The 13,615-nt window shown below is 38.4% G+C and overlaps 1 protein-coding gene across 1 annotated transcript in view; it reads right to left on the bottom strand.

Annotated features, from left to right (window-relative positions):
* Positions 1–7,083, bottom strand: part of prdm6 (PR domain containing 6) — a 326,361-nt gene extending 319,278 nt beyond the window's left edge. The window contains exons 1-2 of the mRNA XM_068028856.1: positions 6,603–7,083; positions 506–810 (exon numbers count right to left, since the gene is read on the bottom strand). Coding sequence (XP_067884957.1) covers positions 506–810; positions 6,603–7,083 — 786 coding nt within the window. The remainder of the gene's footprint in view (positions 1–505; positions 811–6,602) is intronic.
* Between the last annotated feature and the right edge of the window lie 6,532 nt (positions 7,084–13,615).

Raw genomic sequence — 13,615 nt, 5'->3', positions numbered from 1 at the left:
TGAATTGCTCCTAAGTGACCAGAACTCACTGCCGGTGAGTTACCCACTCAGTCTCATGTAAAGATATAAAACATACATTATGAAGGCCTATGATATAATTAATATATCACAAGTAGACTGTTGTGTTAAATCCTGAAGGAGTTAAAAAGGCTCCAAAAGCTGAGTTTAACTATACACTATACTATTTGGTAATTCAGTTCCAATATAGCTGGAGGCAGTGGATTTCCAATTTATTTACTGTTGTGTGATGTGATTTTTACAACATTTGCTTTTTGAATATTCACTTCAAAATGAAAATGAAAAAATTGTTCCAGTAATTAGAATGTGATGTCAAATTTATGAAAAAGGAAAGTATTTCATGCAAACAACTTTATCACATATATATTTATCTGATAGAATGGCTGGCCATGCTGTAGCCTTTATGTAACATTTATGTCACAAACCAATTCATGAATGGTACAGAAAATATTGATGTTCAAGCGGTTTAAGGCCAGTTTCTTCTTACCTCCCAGAGGTGACGACTGTTCCTGAGAGCTCCCACCTGCACCTTTTCCCTGGAGATAGCAACTCCCTGGTAAGGTCCAAGCCAGGTCCCCTGTGGGATGCGTTGTGCTGCACAGATGCCATAGCCCAGGCCCGGCACAGTGCTCGTGCACAGGCACACCTCGCGTGGCAGCTCACGCAGCCCACATGGCATATCGGGTGGAGCTGTGGCTGCACTACTGCTTGTACCCACGAGGCGACGCAGTGAGTGGAGTGGCCCATGCATTGGGCACTCTCCATTACGATTGTCAGCACACATATCACAGCCTGAAGAGAGAAGGACAATTTAAATTAGGTGGTGAAGGAAGAACAACTTAGACTATGTAACAGTGGAGCAGGCATAAATTAGACTGGGCAACTAGGATGGGGTCACAAGTTAAACTGGCAGCAAAGGGAGAAGGTTAAACTGAGATACAAGAGGGGGAAATAGGTTAGACTGTCATAAGTGAAAATGCAATTTAGACAGAGCAGCAAGGAAGTGGATATATTTCATTGAATGACAAAGGAAGGGGAATGGTGGGAGAAAGGTTAGTCGAGGCAGCAAGAGAAAAGAACTGGCAAAAGAGAGGCATAGACCATTAGGCTACTACAGTACTAATAATAGTGCTCAAATTTATACAATGCTTTTCATGTCGAAACATCTCAAAGTGCTTCGCACAATGAATTACATTTTAAAATGTAGTAAATGTCAGGTAACAAAGTAGATCATGAGAAAGGGAACCACACGTGAGCAGGTGGGAGGTAAGGGAGTCGATACGTAAACTGGGCGCCAAGGGAGTGTAGATGCTTCATTCAGTATTTAGTGCTAATACTGAGGGGCAGGTTAAACTAGACAGCAAGGAAGAAGGACTGATTAGAATGACTGGTCTGGGAGAGGAGACGGGTTTGACTGAGTGGCGAGGAAGATATGCGGCTAGAATGCGTGCCAACAGAAAGAGCTAATGCAAAGTGTTGTGAGGGGAGAGACGGAGACAGTCGATTAGTGGAAGGAGACGGCATGAAACAGCAAATGTCAACCTATCCTTTATTACAACTTACAACAAGGGTTAAAGACTATTTATTTTACAGACTTCATCAGTGCAGACATAGGAGAAAGGACATCAGGATTTATTTTTTAAAAAGGCAAAAATTGAGCCATTGTGTATTTTTGTTTTGCTTTCTTAAAGCGATTTTTTTCCAAAATAGTTTTACAAAATCATGTTCCCCAGTGGAAAGAGAAAAGGGGTAAAGTCGGATGGAGCGCTCGCACCCATTCAATGTATCACTATCTAAATACAAACATTAAAAAGTTTACAGCATTACAGCTTTTAATAAATCATTCTCAAAACATGTCCTAGATAATGGGTCTTTAATTGATTATTTATGTACTATTTAAGCGTTTAAATTTGGATTCAGATTTCTGTCAGTAGCTGCTATCTGCCTTTTGCTATATAATAGTTTATGCAGTAAATTTAAAAGTGCACCTTTCCATATTGAGTTAACTCAAATTGCATATTTTTCTGTTTCATTCCGCGGTGAAGCCCCAAGTACTGCAGTGTCCATCGATGCAAGTCAGTGTACTAAGTAACCTTTAGTGTCCGCACTATCTGTTCTCCAGTGAATCTATGCATCAACGTCATGTTACTACTCCCTCTCCGAGTTACCGGCATCTGAGTTCTACCCGTTTCAAACTTTCCTATTTATGATATTTAAGAGCACTTTAAGTTTCACACATAAGTCTCTTTTTTAAATGTAATTGATGTTGGCAGATATTAATGGGCTGAAGCATCCTAACTCGATTTTAGGCGCCATTTACTAGTTGCCCAAGTCACTATTGTGCTTTTTTGTGCGTTTTGGAAACTTGGGAATGTGCACAAAACTGTGAGTAAATATCACGATCCACCGCATTGTGTCAGGGAGACATCTTAATCCAATCTTTAAGCAACGAGAAATTTGCATCATTGCAATAAATGTGTTGGTTATGGTACAACAGTAAGAAGTCAGCAACAAATTCGGAAATCATTCTGGAATGTTCAATGCCCAGCATTAAGTACCATGGCAGATGAATGATTTCCTTATTTTCAATAAATTTGACACTCAATTGTCGCTCAATTTAATTAATTTCCAAAAATAGTAAATAATCAAGAACTGATGACGTTCCTCCAAATCCGACAGTTCATTTTACTTTAGAAATATAATCTATCCAACACATTTATAAGTATTATAATGCCGATTTTTCAGGACTCGCTGGGAATGTTAGTAACAAGCTGCTTCGCAAAAATATTCTTCAGGCACAAATTATGGAGAGCTTGAGTATATAAATAGTGTTTTTATATAATATATAAACACATATTTTAGGAGTTAAGAAGTTCAGAGTGACTCAAAATACACAATGAAAATTGTGCAGGATGCTGGGCTGCAAGAACAGTATCCACTGCGGTTAGTGCAGTCACTGTACTGATAATGTAACGCGCTCTGCAACAAAACTTGCCATTCAATTTCGTCTTTGAAGGTTTGTTAGTCTGTCTGTAGCGTGTCTGATTGATGGAAACTCACTGGTGTGGTCGTGTGGAGCTACCAAGACTGTTTTATGAATGGGACAGAGAGAGGAAGAACGGATTGGAACAAATCGAAACTTGCAGCTACCCCTGCACTCATCGCTTTTCAGTTCTTCTTTCACTGTACAGAGCCTCTTTTCCAAACAGCTCGTTCCGTTCAACATCAAAGCGCCGGCTCGACTGTTCCTTCTCAACTCAAAGTTTACAGCGGCCGAGCCACTTTCAGTTCCATTAAAGTCATTGGATCAAACTTGGGGTTTTCGATTAACTTGCTGCGGGGTTATTATAAATGCAAATATAATTTCCCTTTTAACTTTCATTAATAGAAGGCTAGACATGTTTACTGTTAGATATAGTTCCCAAATTACATCCATCGTTGTGAGATATTTTAAAATATTATGGTACTTTTGTTACAAAGCTAGCGAGGTGACGAAAAGCTGTTAAACCAATCTTTTAACTGGGCTCGTGTTTCACTTAGTTAACAACAAGCGTATGCATACTGAAACAGTTCCCATTGTACTCTCCTTATACTCCGTCTGTAAGAACACACTAGAAATACCAACAAATTCCAACTTTGAACTCGAAAGTTAAACAGGCATGCACAGCAATCTGCCTGTTTTAATGCAATCCTTGAATAGCGTTTCATACGACAACCGTGCACAAAGTCCAAGCATTTCAGTACGGCGGAGCTATAATTTTGCCCAGGCCTGAAATTGTGCTGACAATTACTCTGAGAACTTGGTTTATTGCGGTCAAAATGGTTTAAAAGTTAAAGTATATTGGACACCTGGAGATAGAACCCCTCGGTCATATATTTATCTGCTGCTCAGAAAAATGTTTTAATTGAATTTAATTCCACGATTGCATGTTCTTGTATAAACTTCTTGCAAAACTTTTTAAAAGAGCGCTGCATTTTATCAACCATTACCTGGCCGTTTCCTTGTAACATTACAGTGAAATAGGAATTATCTGAACTGCGCATAAAAATTATTGTAACGCCGAAAGGCTCTTACATTGAAAAATGTTTTATCGCTTCCCTTTAGTTTGCTTACAAACAAGATTGCTTTCTGAAATACTCCCACGACTAATTTTAAGTGAATAAAATAACACTAAGCGAAGTTTTTTTATACTTTGCGTTTAATCATTGGTCGCCACGCTCCGCAGCCACAGATTAATCTTCAGACCACCTTAGAAGTGAAATATTTGCTCAGCAATATCGAATATGCTCACCTATGTTAAATTGTTAACTATATATATCACACTGACGGTATGGCTAATCTGACGCGCCAGGAAAATTACCCAGAACCAAATACACATGGCATAAGTCTTTGTCTATAAGATAAACACATTTCCAATTATTCAATAATAGAAAGTTATTCAACTATATAATAATTTTATTTTGCTGTCAATACAAGATTGCATTAAAACGGCAGAATAGTGTATTTGCAATCTGCCCACGCACGTATCTGCACATGGGGCACTGGTATATACCCAAAAGCATAGATTCAAAAGTGTACGTCACTTGATAAGTTCCTATCATAATATGTATAAATCAGATTCGCAATATGTTGCATTAATTATGTAAATCCCACACTGGATTCATCAATGATATATAAAATATGTTCTCTGGAATTGCAATATAACTAAAGAAAACAATTGTCATTTCGGTACATCTCCCTCACTCGGCTGTGTCTTGCTATGTTTTTCTACCAATACTCGGTGAGCTCCTTGTTACAAAGATGAAGACTGGGACTGTATGGTGCCGTTGGGCAGCTGATTGGATTTTACCAGGCTGACGGAGTTTGGGGCGAAGACAGATAGGATTTTTAGATAAAACTGCGTCTGGTCCCTAAGAGACCCAAACAATACCGAGATGATGAATAGCATCTCTGAGGCGATCGATCGGTGCCCTGATACAGTCGATTCGGCCAGCTTTCTCCAGAAAACTAGTGGCAATTAATTGTGTCTTGTCCGCTCATCGCTCATCTTTGTGTGGCAGTTATCGATGGAGATTAGTGCTGATGGACCATTTTATCGCGTTAAATAAACATTCACCACCTTTCAACCAAAGGAAATATGGATAATAAAGCTATAGTTAGAGGTGGTAGTCACTCTTGAAATGACGATTTAGATTATTGAGATGTGTGCTAATTTGACATATATTTGGAGATTTTGAAAGAATACGAGATCAGGAAGTTGGGTGGTGTTTATCAGTTGATTCTGTAACGCCAGGATCCACCTCAGTCCTACAGTAAAATCTTTCACTGCTTTCTGTTTACCTCAGCATCTGTAAAGACCTTGCTCATTCATCCAAGCTGCTCTATATATGAAATGAATTATCTCAGCTTAGCTGTTGAAAAAATATCGATCAAACAAAAAGTATCTATAGATTCCAGAAAACAAATGTTTTGCCTGAGTCTGTCGATGATAGAATTATACTCCTGCATCCACGTCCCTGTCAACTAGTTTAAATGTTTAACTGTTTATAAATAAAAAGTTACAGCACAATCAATGGGTGCCTTTTACATCGAGAGCTTTTTAAATCCAGGCTTTTATATTATATCGCTCAGGACTGAACTAAAATCAACTTTGGTTTTGCACTATGCAGGATTTTCAAATAAATATTTAAACCATCACTGTAATTATGATACAATTAGTGACAGCTAAAAAGTGTGTTCATCTCCTTCACTATCTTTTTGACGGCTTGTCCTGTCTATTGCATCTGACTCAGTCATATTCCAAATAAAGTTGTGCATTACAGTATTAGGTACTTTTAAGTAGACTAAACATCCTTTTTAGTTTGCTGGAGAACATCTATCTTGTTATGTATAAAGTGCCATTATTTTGATGTTTCCATGAGTTGATCTCTATGGATAAAAATTATTCTTGGTGTAGTTTGTATGAAAATATTTTGATAGAAACGATGACTGGTGATATATACTTATATTGTCCTCTTTGCTGATTAGAAGGAAACGTGTGTGCAGTTTGTACAAAAGCAATGGATGCGATAGCTACACGAGGAGCTAAATCCTCTGACGTTGCTTCCTAATCCCTCGTTATTGATTCCAACAAAGGAAATGTTTGATTCGGTAGAGTTGCAAACCCAAACAAAACACACATTTTACCAGTATTACCAGCATTATTGTGTTCCGTGCTTTAAAATTATGGATTTGCGCTGTATATTTTTCTCATTTTACTTCAAACCAGTCGCCTTTGATATCGGGGCGGGGGAGCTGGTGAAAACTTTATACAGGCTTTTTGAAAATCAAACAGAAACTTTGTACATTGGCGATTGTGAGGATGATAGTCCACGAGACGTGTTATATTGATGCAACAAATTGTGATCCTGCTTGTTATCTAAGTGGGGAAACTATGTTGGGGTGAACATTCTGGTTGAGGTAATCAAATGTTACACCTTACATGACAATATACTTGGCCTACACTGCAATTTGAAATCTATTTCCTTCATTCAAGTTGTAATGGAGGAAATTATGATAGACATTGAGGAAATGATTTACTCACGGTTATTGGGGTCGGTTGTATGGTTGTTGATGGGGATGATCTCCATTCTCTGCTGTCCGTACAGGTAATAGTCCAGATCCTCTGTTGTGAAGGAGAATCTCGGCGTTCTCTCGGGCCCGGATGAACACAGCTCTTTGCTTTGGTTGCCGTTGAGGGCCACGGGCGGATCAGATCCCGGGCGCTGTCCCAACACCGAGATCTGCGGCACAGAAACCGGGGTCAGGCCGGAGAAAGATAGGGAACACGCCGAAGAAGAGGACGAGGAGGCGGATGAGGACGACGAGGAGGTGAGAGGTCCTGAGTGCTGGCGGAGGCTCTCGCTTGTCGGGCCAGCTCTATCGAGCGGCTGCAGCTGGTTGGGAATCACTGTCAGGGAGCCGACTTTCAGCTGGCTCTGAGGGAAAAGCTGCTTCCAATGTTGGATATAGGCGGGATCGACCTTGAGGAAAGCAGATCCACTGGGCTCGCTGGGTTTCATCATCTCAAAAGACTTTCAACTTTAATAATTAAAAAAAAATACCGTTAGCTAATTACTAAGCATATAATGCACAAAACTAATCATTATAAGTTATTCAAAGTTAAGATTTTAGGCATATGTAGGCAATCCTTGGACTTTATACGCAATATATAAAATGAAACGTTTATGATAAACATGTTGTTTAACAATGAAGTCTCATCTCAATGCAAAAACGTATTTTAACTTAAGCGAGAATGAATTGAAAGTTGTACGGCACACAGGTACAGAACCTGGTAGAATTGCGCTGAGTTTGAATCCATGTTCAGTGAGCACAAAAGAAGTGACAGGTCAAGTAATTACAAAGCACTTTACAATTCTGTAACACAACGCACACAAAGCAACCAGAATATAAAATTTCAAGAATGAGTGGCTTTTACAAATGACAAAAGAACATTTCGGAAAAACATACTTAATTTTGCTTTGGTTAATAAGCTTCTAGATACCGCGTGAATATCGTGATATGGCACTAACTATCTTTTCTCACCAGATCTTTCTTAGAAGCAAACTCATAATGTAATAACTTGCAGAAAACTTGTAGGACTCGTGGATCAGCTGCCCAACTTGGAACTGACGTTCTTCTGTACAATTACAGTACTGAATAACACCGTGGGATACGCTATGACTCGACTTACCTACGATATTATTCCAACCAGACTTCCGATTGTAAGAACAGCGGCTTCTTGCTTTCTTTAAGTTTGTTTACTTATTTATCCGAAAAGCATGGTTCTTGTATGGGAAGTCGGCGTGCGATAGATTCCAGCCACAGGATTCTGTTCATCTATGAGGTTCCTACAACGTTTACAAGCTGACTTGGAGCAGGACACGTGGTTTTTACGACAGCACAGATTAGTGAGTGGACGGGGGGAGGGGGGGGGGGGTAATGTAACGTTGATCAAAATTATAAAGCAACCACACCCCATTACATACAAACCCCATCAATGTCCACCATACGTGATCACATTTCCCTAAAGGTATTACTAAAATCTCATAGCACAGCAATCACTACTGAGTGTCTTCATTTGCATAAGGTATCTCAGCGTGGCAAATTGTTTATTTTTCTGATCTACAGTCCGCATAACAAATGTTAACAATGTGCATATATATCTATTCCTAGAATTATTGGGGACCTACTAAACATGCCCCATGTGTTTGCCCTTTAATTATGATTAACAAAAGTGCGAAGAAGTCACTTGGCTGGGACAAAAGTACAGAAGTCCGACATGACAAAATGGTTTAGATAGCTATGACCAGAATATACCTAGTAGAGTTTTATTTTAAAGTATATATGCTTTCCTTTTCCAGTCATTAGCCCCTACTGTCACCATCGTTTGTGTTTTCTGTCTCTGTCTCTCTATCCTTTCCTATCACGAATGTCTTTATGCGCGTTTCCCTCATCTTTAACATTTCTTTCCTTGGCTCACGTTTCATTGTTACTTTTTGACCATCGGCCTTTCCCCACTCACCGTCGTGCACACAATGTTTTCCAATGTTTTCCAAAGCATCTAATTCTTTCGAGATGCAGTTGTTGTGCAGGTAATGGGAATATTCAGGTTCGAGTTCCAGTGGTTGGTAATTCACCAACTACCCCCTTCCCCTGCCCACAACAAGAATCGGAGCAGATTCTGAGAAAGTAGCTGGTGTGTTTGGATTGTGTCTCCATCTAATGCGGTTCATATTCTACTAACTCCAGTGGGGCAACACTGGAAATGTTTTGACTGGCGTCATTTTGACAAGGTCGTCCGTCATCTAGTCCATAGATTGATAACACACAGTGAAAAGACAAACACAATCAGGCGGAAAGGAATTTTGGTGCGAAATAAAGTTGACTATGAAAAATTTGCTTCACTTAAAAGAATGTATTATGCCAACGCGATTCCAAAATGCCTGAACTCTGAACTTCAGATTATTAAAGCAACGACTAATGGTGCGTACTGTATTATTACACTGTGCTAGACACCATGAGGATTGAGTTCTGCAGTAGTGATTGTTATTTATGTAACAGTCAAATAGCTGGTGATATATTGGCAACTCATTGTAAATAGATATTTTCGAGTTCATGCGGTTTATTTCACATCCCTTTTATATGATAAAATAATACTGTGCTTGCGAGGCATAATACAAAAAATACCATTGCCGATACTGAAACAAAGTGAGGCTTGGTAAACACTCTCTTAACCTGACCTTTGTACTATTACGTTGTCAAGTTCATTAGATATGTCTGATTGTCTAAATTAGTAGAATAAACGGAATAGCCGGAACCCAATGAAAATAGTATGGTCACGAGCTGCTTTGCCATGTTTATTTGGTGTCTGCCACTATTTACATTATTTGCGATTGATTTGGATATCGACTGCAATACTAGGCACTGATATACAGATAAAGATACAAGAGTCTAATATGTGCAATAGCATACTGCTGTATATATAGCTATCGAAGCAGCGTGTTGTGATATGTATTGACTTCAGACGCAATAATCACACAATAAATATGTTAGCAATTCATAGATAGGGAAAGGGCGTCAACCAAATACTTCAGATTTGTCTGTGTTACTCTGTGATATTCTTGTCAGTCTGCTGCCCATAACGTTTAGTTTTGTCACTTTTCCAAATCCGATTTCAATTAAAGGAAATAAAAGAACAATATCGTGAGGGAAAATAAAAGCTGTTTTCACCAGGGACTTTTTGAACTTGGGAAGCAAAGAGCAATAAAGGAGCTCACTAGCAGTCTGATTAAGAGGAGTCCTCTGGGAGAAATTGCAAAGTCTTACATGTCCGTCTGTTTGTCAAAGTGTCCAACAACAGCCAGGTCAGTTTGCTAATGCATTCTGTCGATTATAGAAAAAAAATGTAAATTTATTTAAGCAAAGTCTAATTGCTGTAGTGCATCGTATTCCTCGCATTTAGCAAGACGCTGACATTTACTTGATTGATGATTTAACCGATCTGATAACTTAACGTGAAATTAATATTCAGGTTATATTTCGTTTATTGTGCCTGGTTCTTTTTTGCAAGCCATCATAAAAATGGAAAGAAAATCTAGCATTTCCAATAATTGTCTATATTATGATTTCGGCTAACTGATAAGTCTAAAAAAATTCTGTATTTTCAAAATAATCATACCTAGTATTTCCTATAAAGTGATAAGGTTATCAGATGTATGTATATGGATGCGTGTGTGTATATATTAAAATCTGGACCAGCAATCGATGTGGATATTCCAAGCAAATTTGTTGGACTGAAATAAGGCTCAGTGTATTAAATGCAGAGAGCACACTCATGTTTTTCTTCATTGATTAATGACTTCTAAAATAAAACATGCGGGAATGGGAGCTGCGATCGATAAATTAACGACCGAAATTCATCATTTTCTCGCGTAAAATATCCAAAGCAAGTCACAATTTTTTGACGTGTCCCACAAGGTAGAAGCAAGGCAGGGTTCGATCTGGATTGCTGGTTATTAGGAAATCTGATTCCATTTGACACCCAATTAAAAGTTTGCATTTCTTGTTAATTAATTCTCTTGATCAGGCAAGACAAATAGACGGTTCATTTTGACAGGAGTCCGATAAAGAATTCAACAGCTTTTCTTCGCCGGGGTGTCTCCTGATTATAGTTTTAAGGTCACGGCTTCATGGGTTTATAATTCATTAATACAGACATTTATTCAGGCGGGATTAATGAAGATCACACTCTTTTGCATCATCTGGACTTATTTTGGGGTATAGAAAGGAAAGAGAAAGTATAACAGATTGTAAACTTGCCAGTCAATGCTTCGGGATTATAATTACTGTCCGTATATAAATCTAATGAGCATATTGTAACGATCCACTCTAAAAGGCGCCAGATTTGTAAACAATTATACAAGCATTCTGCCCTCATTATCATTAACACTGAGCTTTAAAAGTAGCATATGGATCTTTTGAATTTTATATTCACTGTTTGAATCAACACTTTCCACTAACTTTCCCATCCATAAAAAATCAGGGTGGGTGGCTGGTATTACATGGTATCCTTGTATCTTGTATCGATAACGTTCGGCATTCAGCCAAGTACGCCTTCAAAAATAAATTCTCTAACAGTTTATGCGTTTCCACTTTAATGAACACAAAGTTGTTTTAGTAGAATTATCGACAGTAGTTTATTTGAAATAATGTCAGGGCGGATACTGGTCCAGTCTTCTATCCGGTTCAGTTTTTCTTTGTAAAAGTGCGCTTCAAATCATTCTGAAACATTTGTGCATTTATCATGCGAAATATTTTAAACTTTTTTCCCGTCAATGGAAGTTTAATACTGGTTGGAAACACTGGAAATAATTAACTGTGCGATAAGCGATCAATATTTGTGAGAGAAATGTAAGGTGGCAAAATTAAATACCAAAAATTATCCCTATCCACGCAATGCCAGTAGCAGCAGAAAAGAAATCTTACAGGAAACATATTTATAGACTAGTATCCAGGCGCAATTTCGGGACATTGTATTGACAGTAAAACAATGAGAGCGTAACGCCACTGTTACAAAGACACTTCCCATCGGTTACATTTCAATGTAATCCCTGTATGGGATGGCGCTGGTGTATAGCCTATAAAAATGATTCGAAAGAGGAATGCTTAAATGATTATACATGTTTACTGTACGATCGAAGGGTTTAAAATCAGTGATCTTCCAAAACAATGTAGACTTGTGACTCCTCCATGCTTGGTATCAAAATATAAAATTTGCAACTTCTGGATCATATAGATGTAGTTGTATTCAAAATTAATGTTAAAAAACTGCAAAACTCCAGTGTCACTGAATGATGTGTTACAGTAGTAACACGATCAATAACGACATTAGAGTAATTCGTCACCATCGAATTTATCAACCTTTCACGTACAACAATATCAACTATAGATGGAATCATAATTATGGGGCGTGACTCGGTGTTTGCTTTGACTTTCATTTCACGCTATTTCTTACAACTCTTAGAAAACGTGATGTAATAAATGCGTAAAAAACACGAAGAGTTGTAAATAAATTTAGTAGATTCCATAGTGCACCAAGAAAATTGAATTACAGATATTTAGCAAAATTGTTAACGAACTTCCTGCTTTGCAAGCTGTTGGAAATCGTTCTTTTGAAGACAATGAAGTGTTCGGCTCCAAAACTCCATGGTTTTCGTCAGTAGTCACAGAACAAACCCAAGGGGGCGCAGCTCCTCACACTTTCATATCCTCACCCACTGGACATCTTAAAGGAACAGCAGGTCTCTCACTCTCTCACTCTCTCTCTCCACCTTATACTTCAAACTATAAAAAAATTGTTACCACGCCACATCCTAATCGACGTGTCTGGGATTTAATCAGTTTTATATAGAAATCCATTTGAATGCCGATTTGTTTTGGCTTGCAAGTAGCAAAGTGGGTGATTCTAATGGGTGATTAGCTTGATGATACAACTGGGTTTTGTAGAGCATATGAAGTTTGTTCTTTTAACTGAGGTGGGTATTCACACTGCTGCTACTTCGATAGCGCCTTTCTCGTTAGGGTCAGTGGCATCACTCTGCTGGAAAGGATAGTGTGGCCTACACTCCTGGCCAGGTTTAATTGTCTACTAAGTCCTTTCGCTTAGATTGACAGGAGTAATATCAGCAGTAAAAAGGTATTAAATGGAGATTTAAGTTGTTTTTGTCCTTAATGCTTCTTGTTTGTCCATATACATCATTATCCTTTCATAGAACAGTCTCTGACAACCAAGTGGGCTCATTCTTGGTTCAAGTAGGTTGGATCCGACAGCTGTCTAGATGCTTCTTGTTTACTTCACTCAATGTGTTAAACTTGCATTTAAATGAATTAATGTGGCAAACAGATGGAGTGCAAGAATCAGCCACAATCAAATTTCTAAGTCCAGATAATTGCTTGGAATTCTTCAGACCAAACCTGTTCTACCACTTTCAGTAAACACGGTGTAAGTAGGGAATGGAATGGATTGTATCTGCTGCTGGTTCTGAATAAAAGTCCGCAGACCCGTTAAAGAGGCTGTGACGAGTGTCCACCAATAAATTCTCTTACAGTGCACATAATGAATAGGCGTGTTAAGCTCAACACAAATCTGTTGCTTTTGCTCCTTGCATCATAAATCATTAATTATAATTTAATTCTCCAACTAATCTGATTATCATGGAAAATTTGATGGTCAAACATTGAGGAATATTATTAGACGTAGTGACTGTAATCAAATACAATCCTGTATCTTCTACTAATGCTGCAGGGAGGGAATTTTTGTTACAGATGTGTTAATAATAGTGGGTTTTAGGAAATATATCCATATTATTGGAGTCAGCCTGGTCATAGAGACAGAGCGCGGTAGTTCAAAATGGTTGAACTGTTCACCGCGGTGTCAGGTTTAACACCTGAAGTTTAAAACGGAGATATGCTGTGTTTTAAGAGCATGTCAAGACATTTGATATTAAACACGTCACTCTGACGTGATGGTATTACACCACAGATTTGGAGGAAATG

Source organism: Heterodontus francisci, chromosome 4, assembly GCF_036365525.1.
Source record: "Heterodontus francisci isolate sHetFra1 chromosome 4, sHetFra1.hap1, whole genome shotgun sequence".
Taxonomy (NCBI): domain Eukaryota; kingdom Metazoa; phylum Chordata; class Chondrichthyes; order Heterodontiformes; family Heterodontidae; genus Heterodontus; species Heterodontus francisci.
Note: the sequence above shows the minus strand (reverse complement) of the source record. Positions and strands in the feature narration are given on the sequence as shown.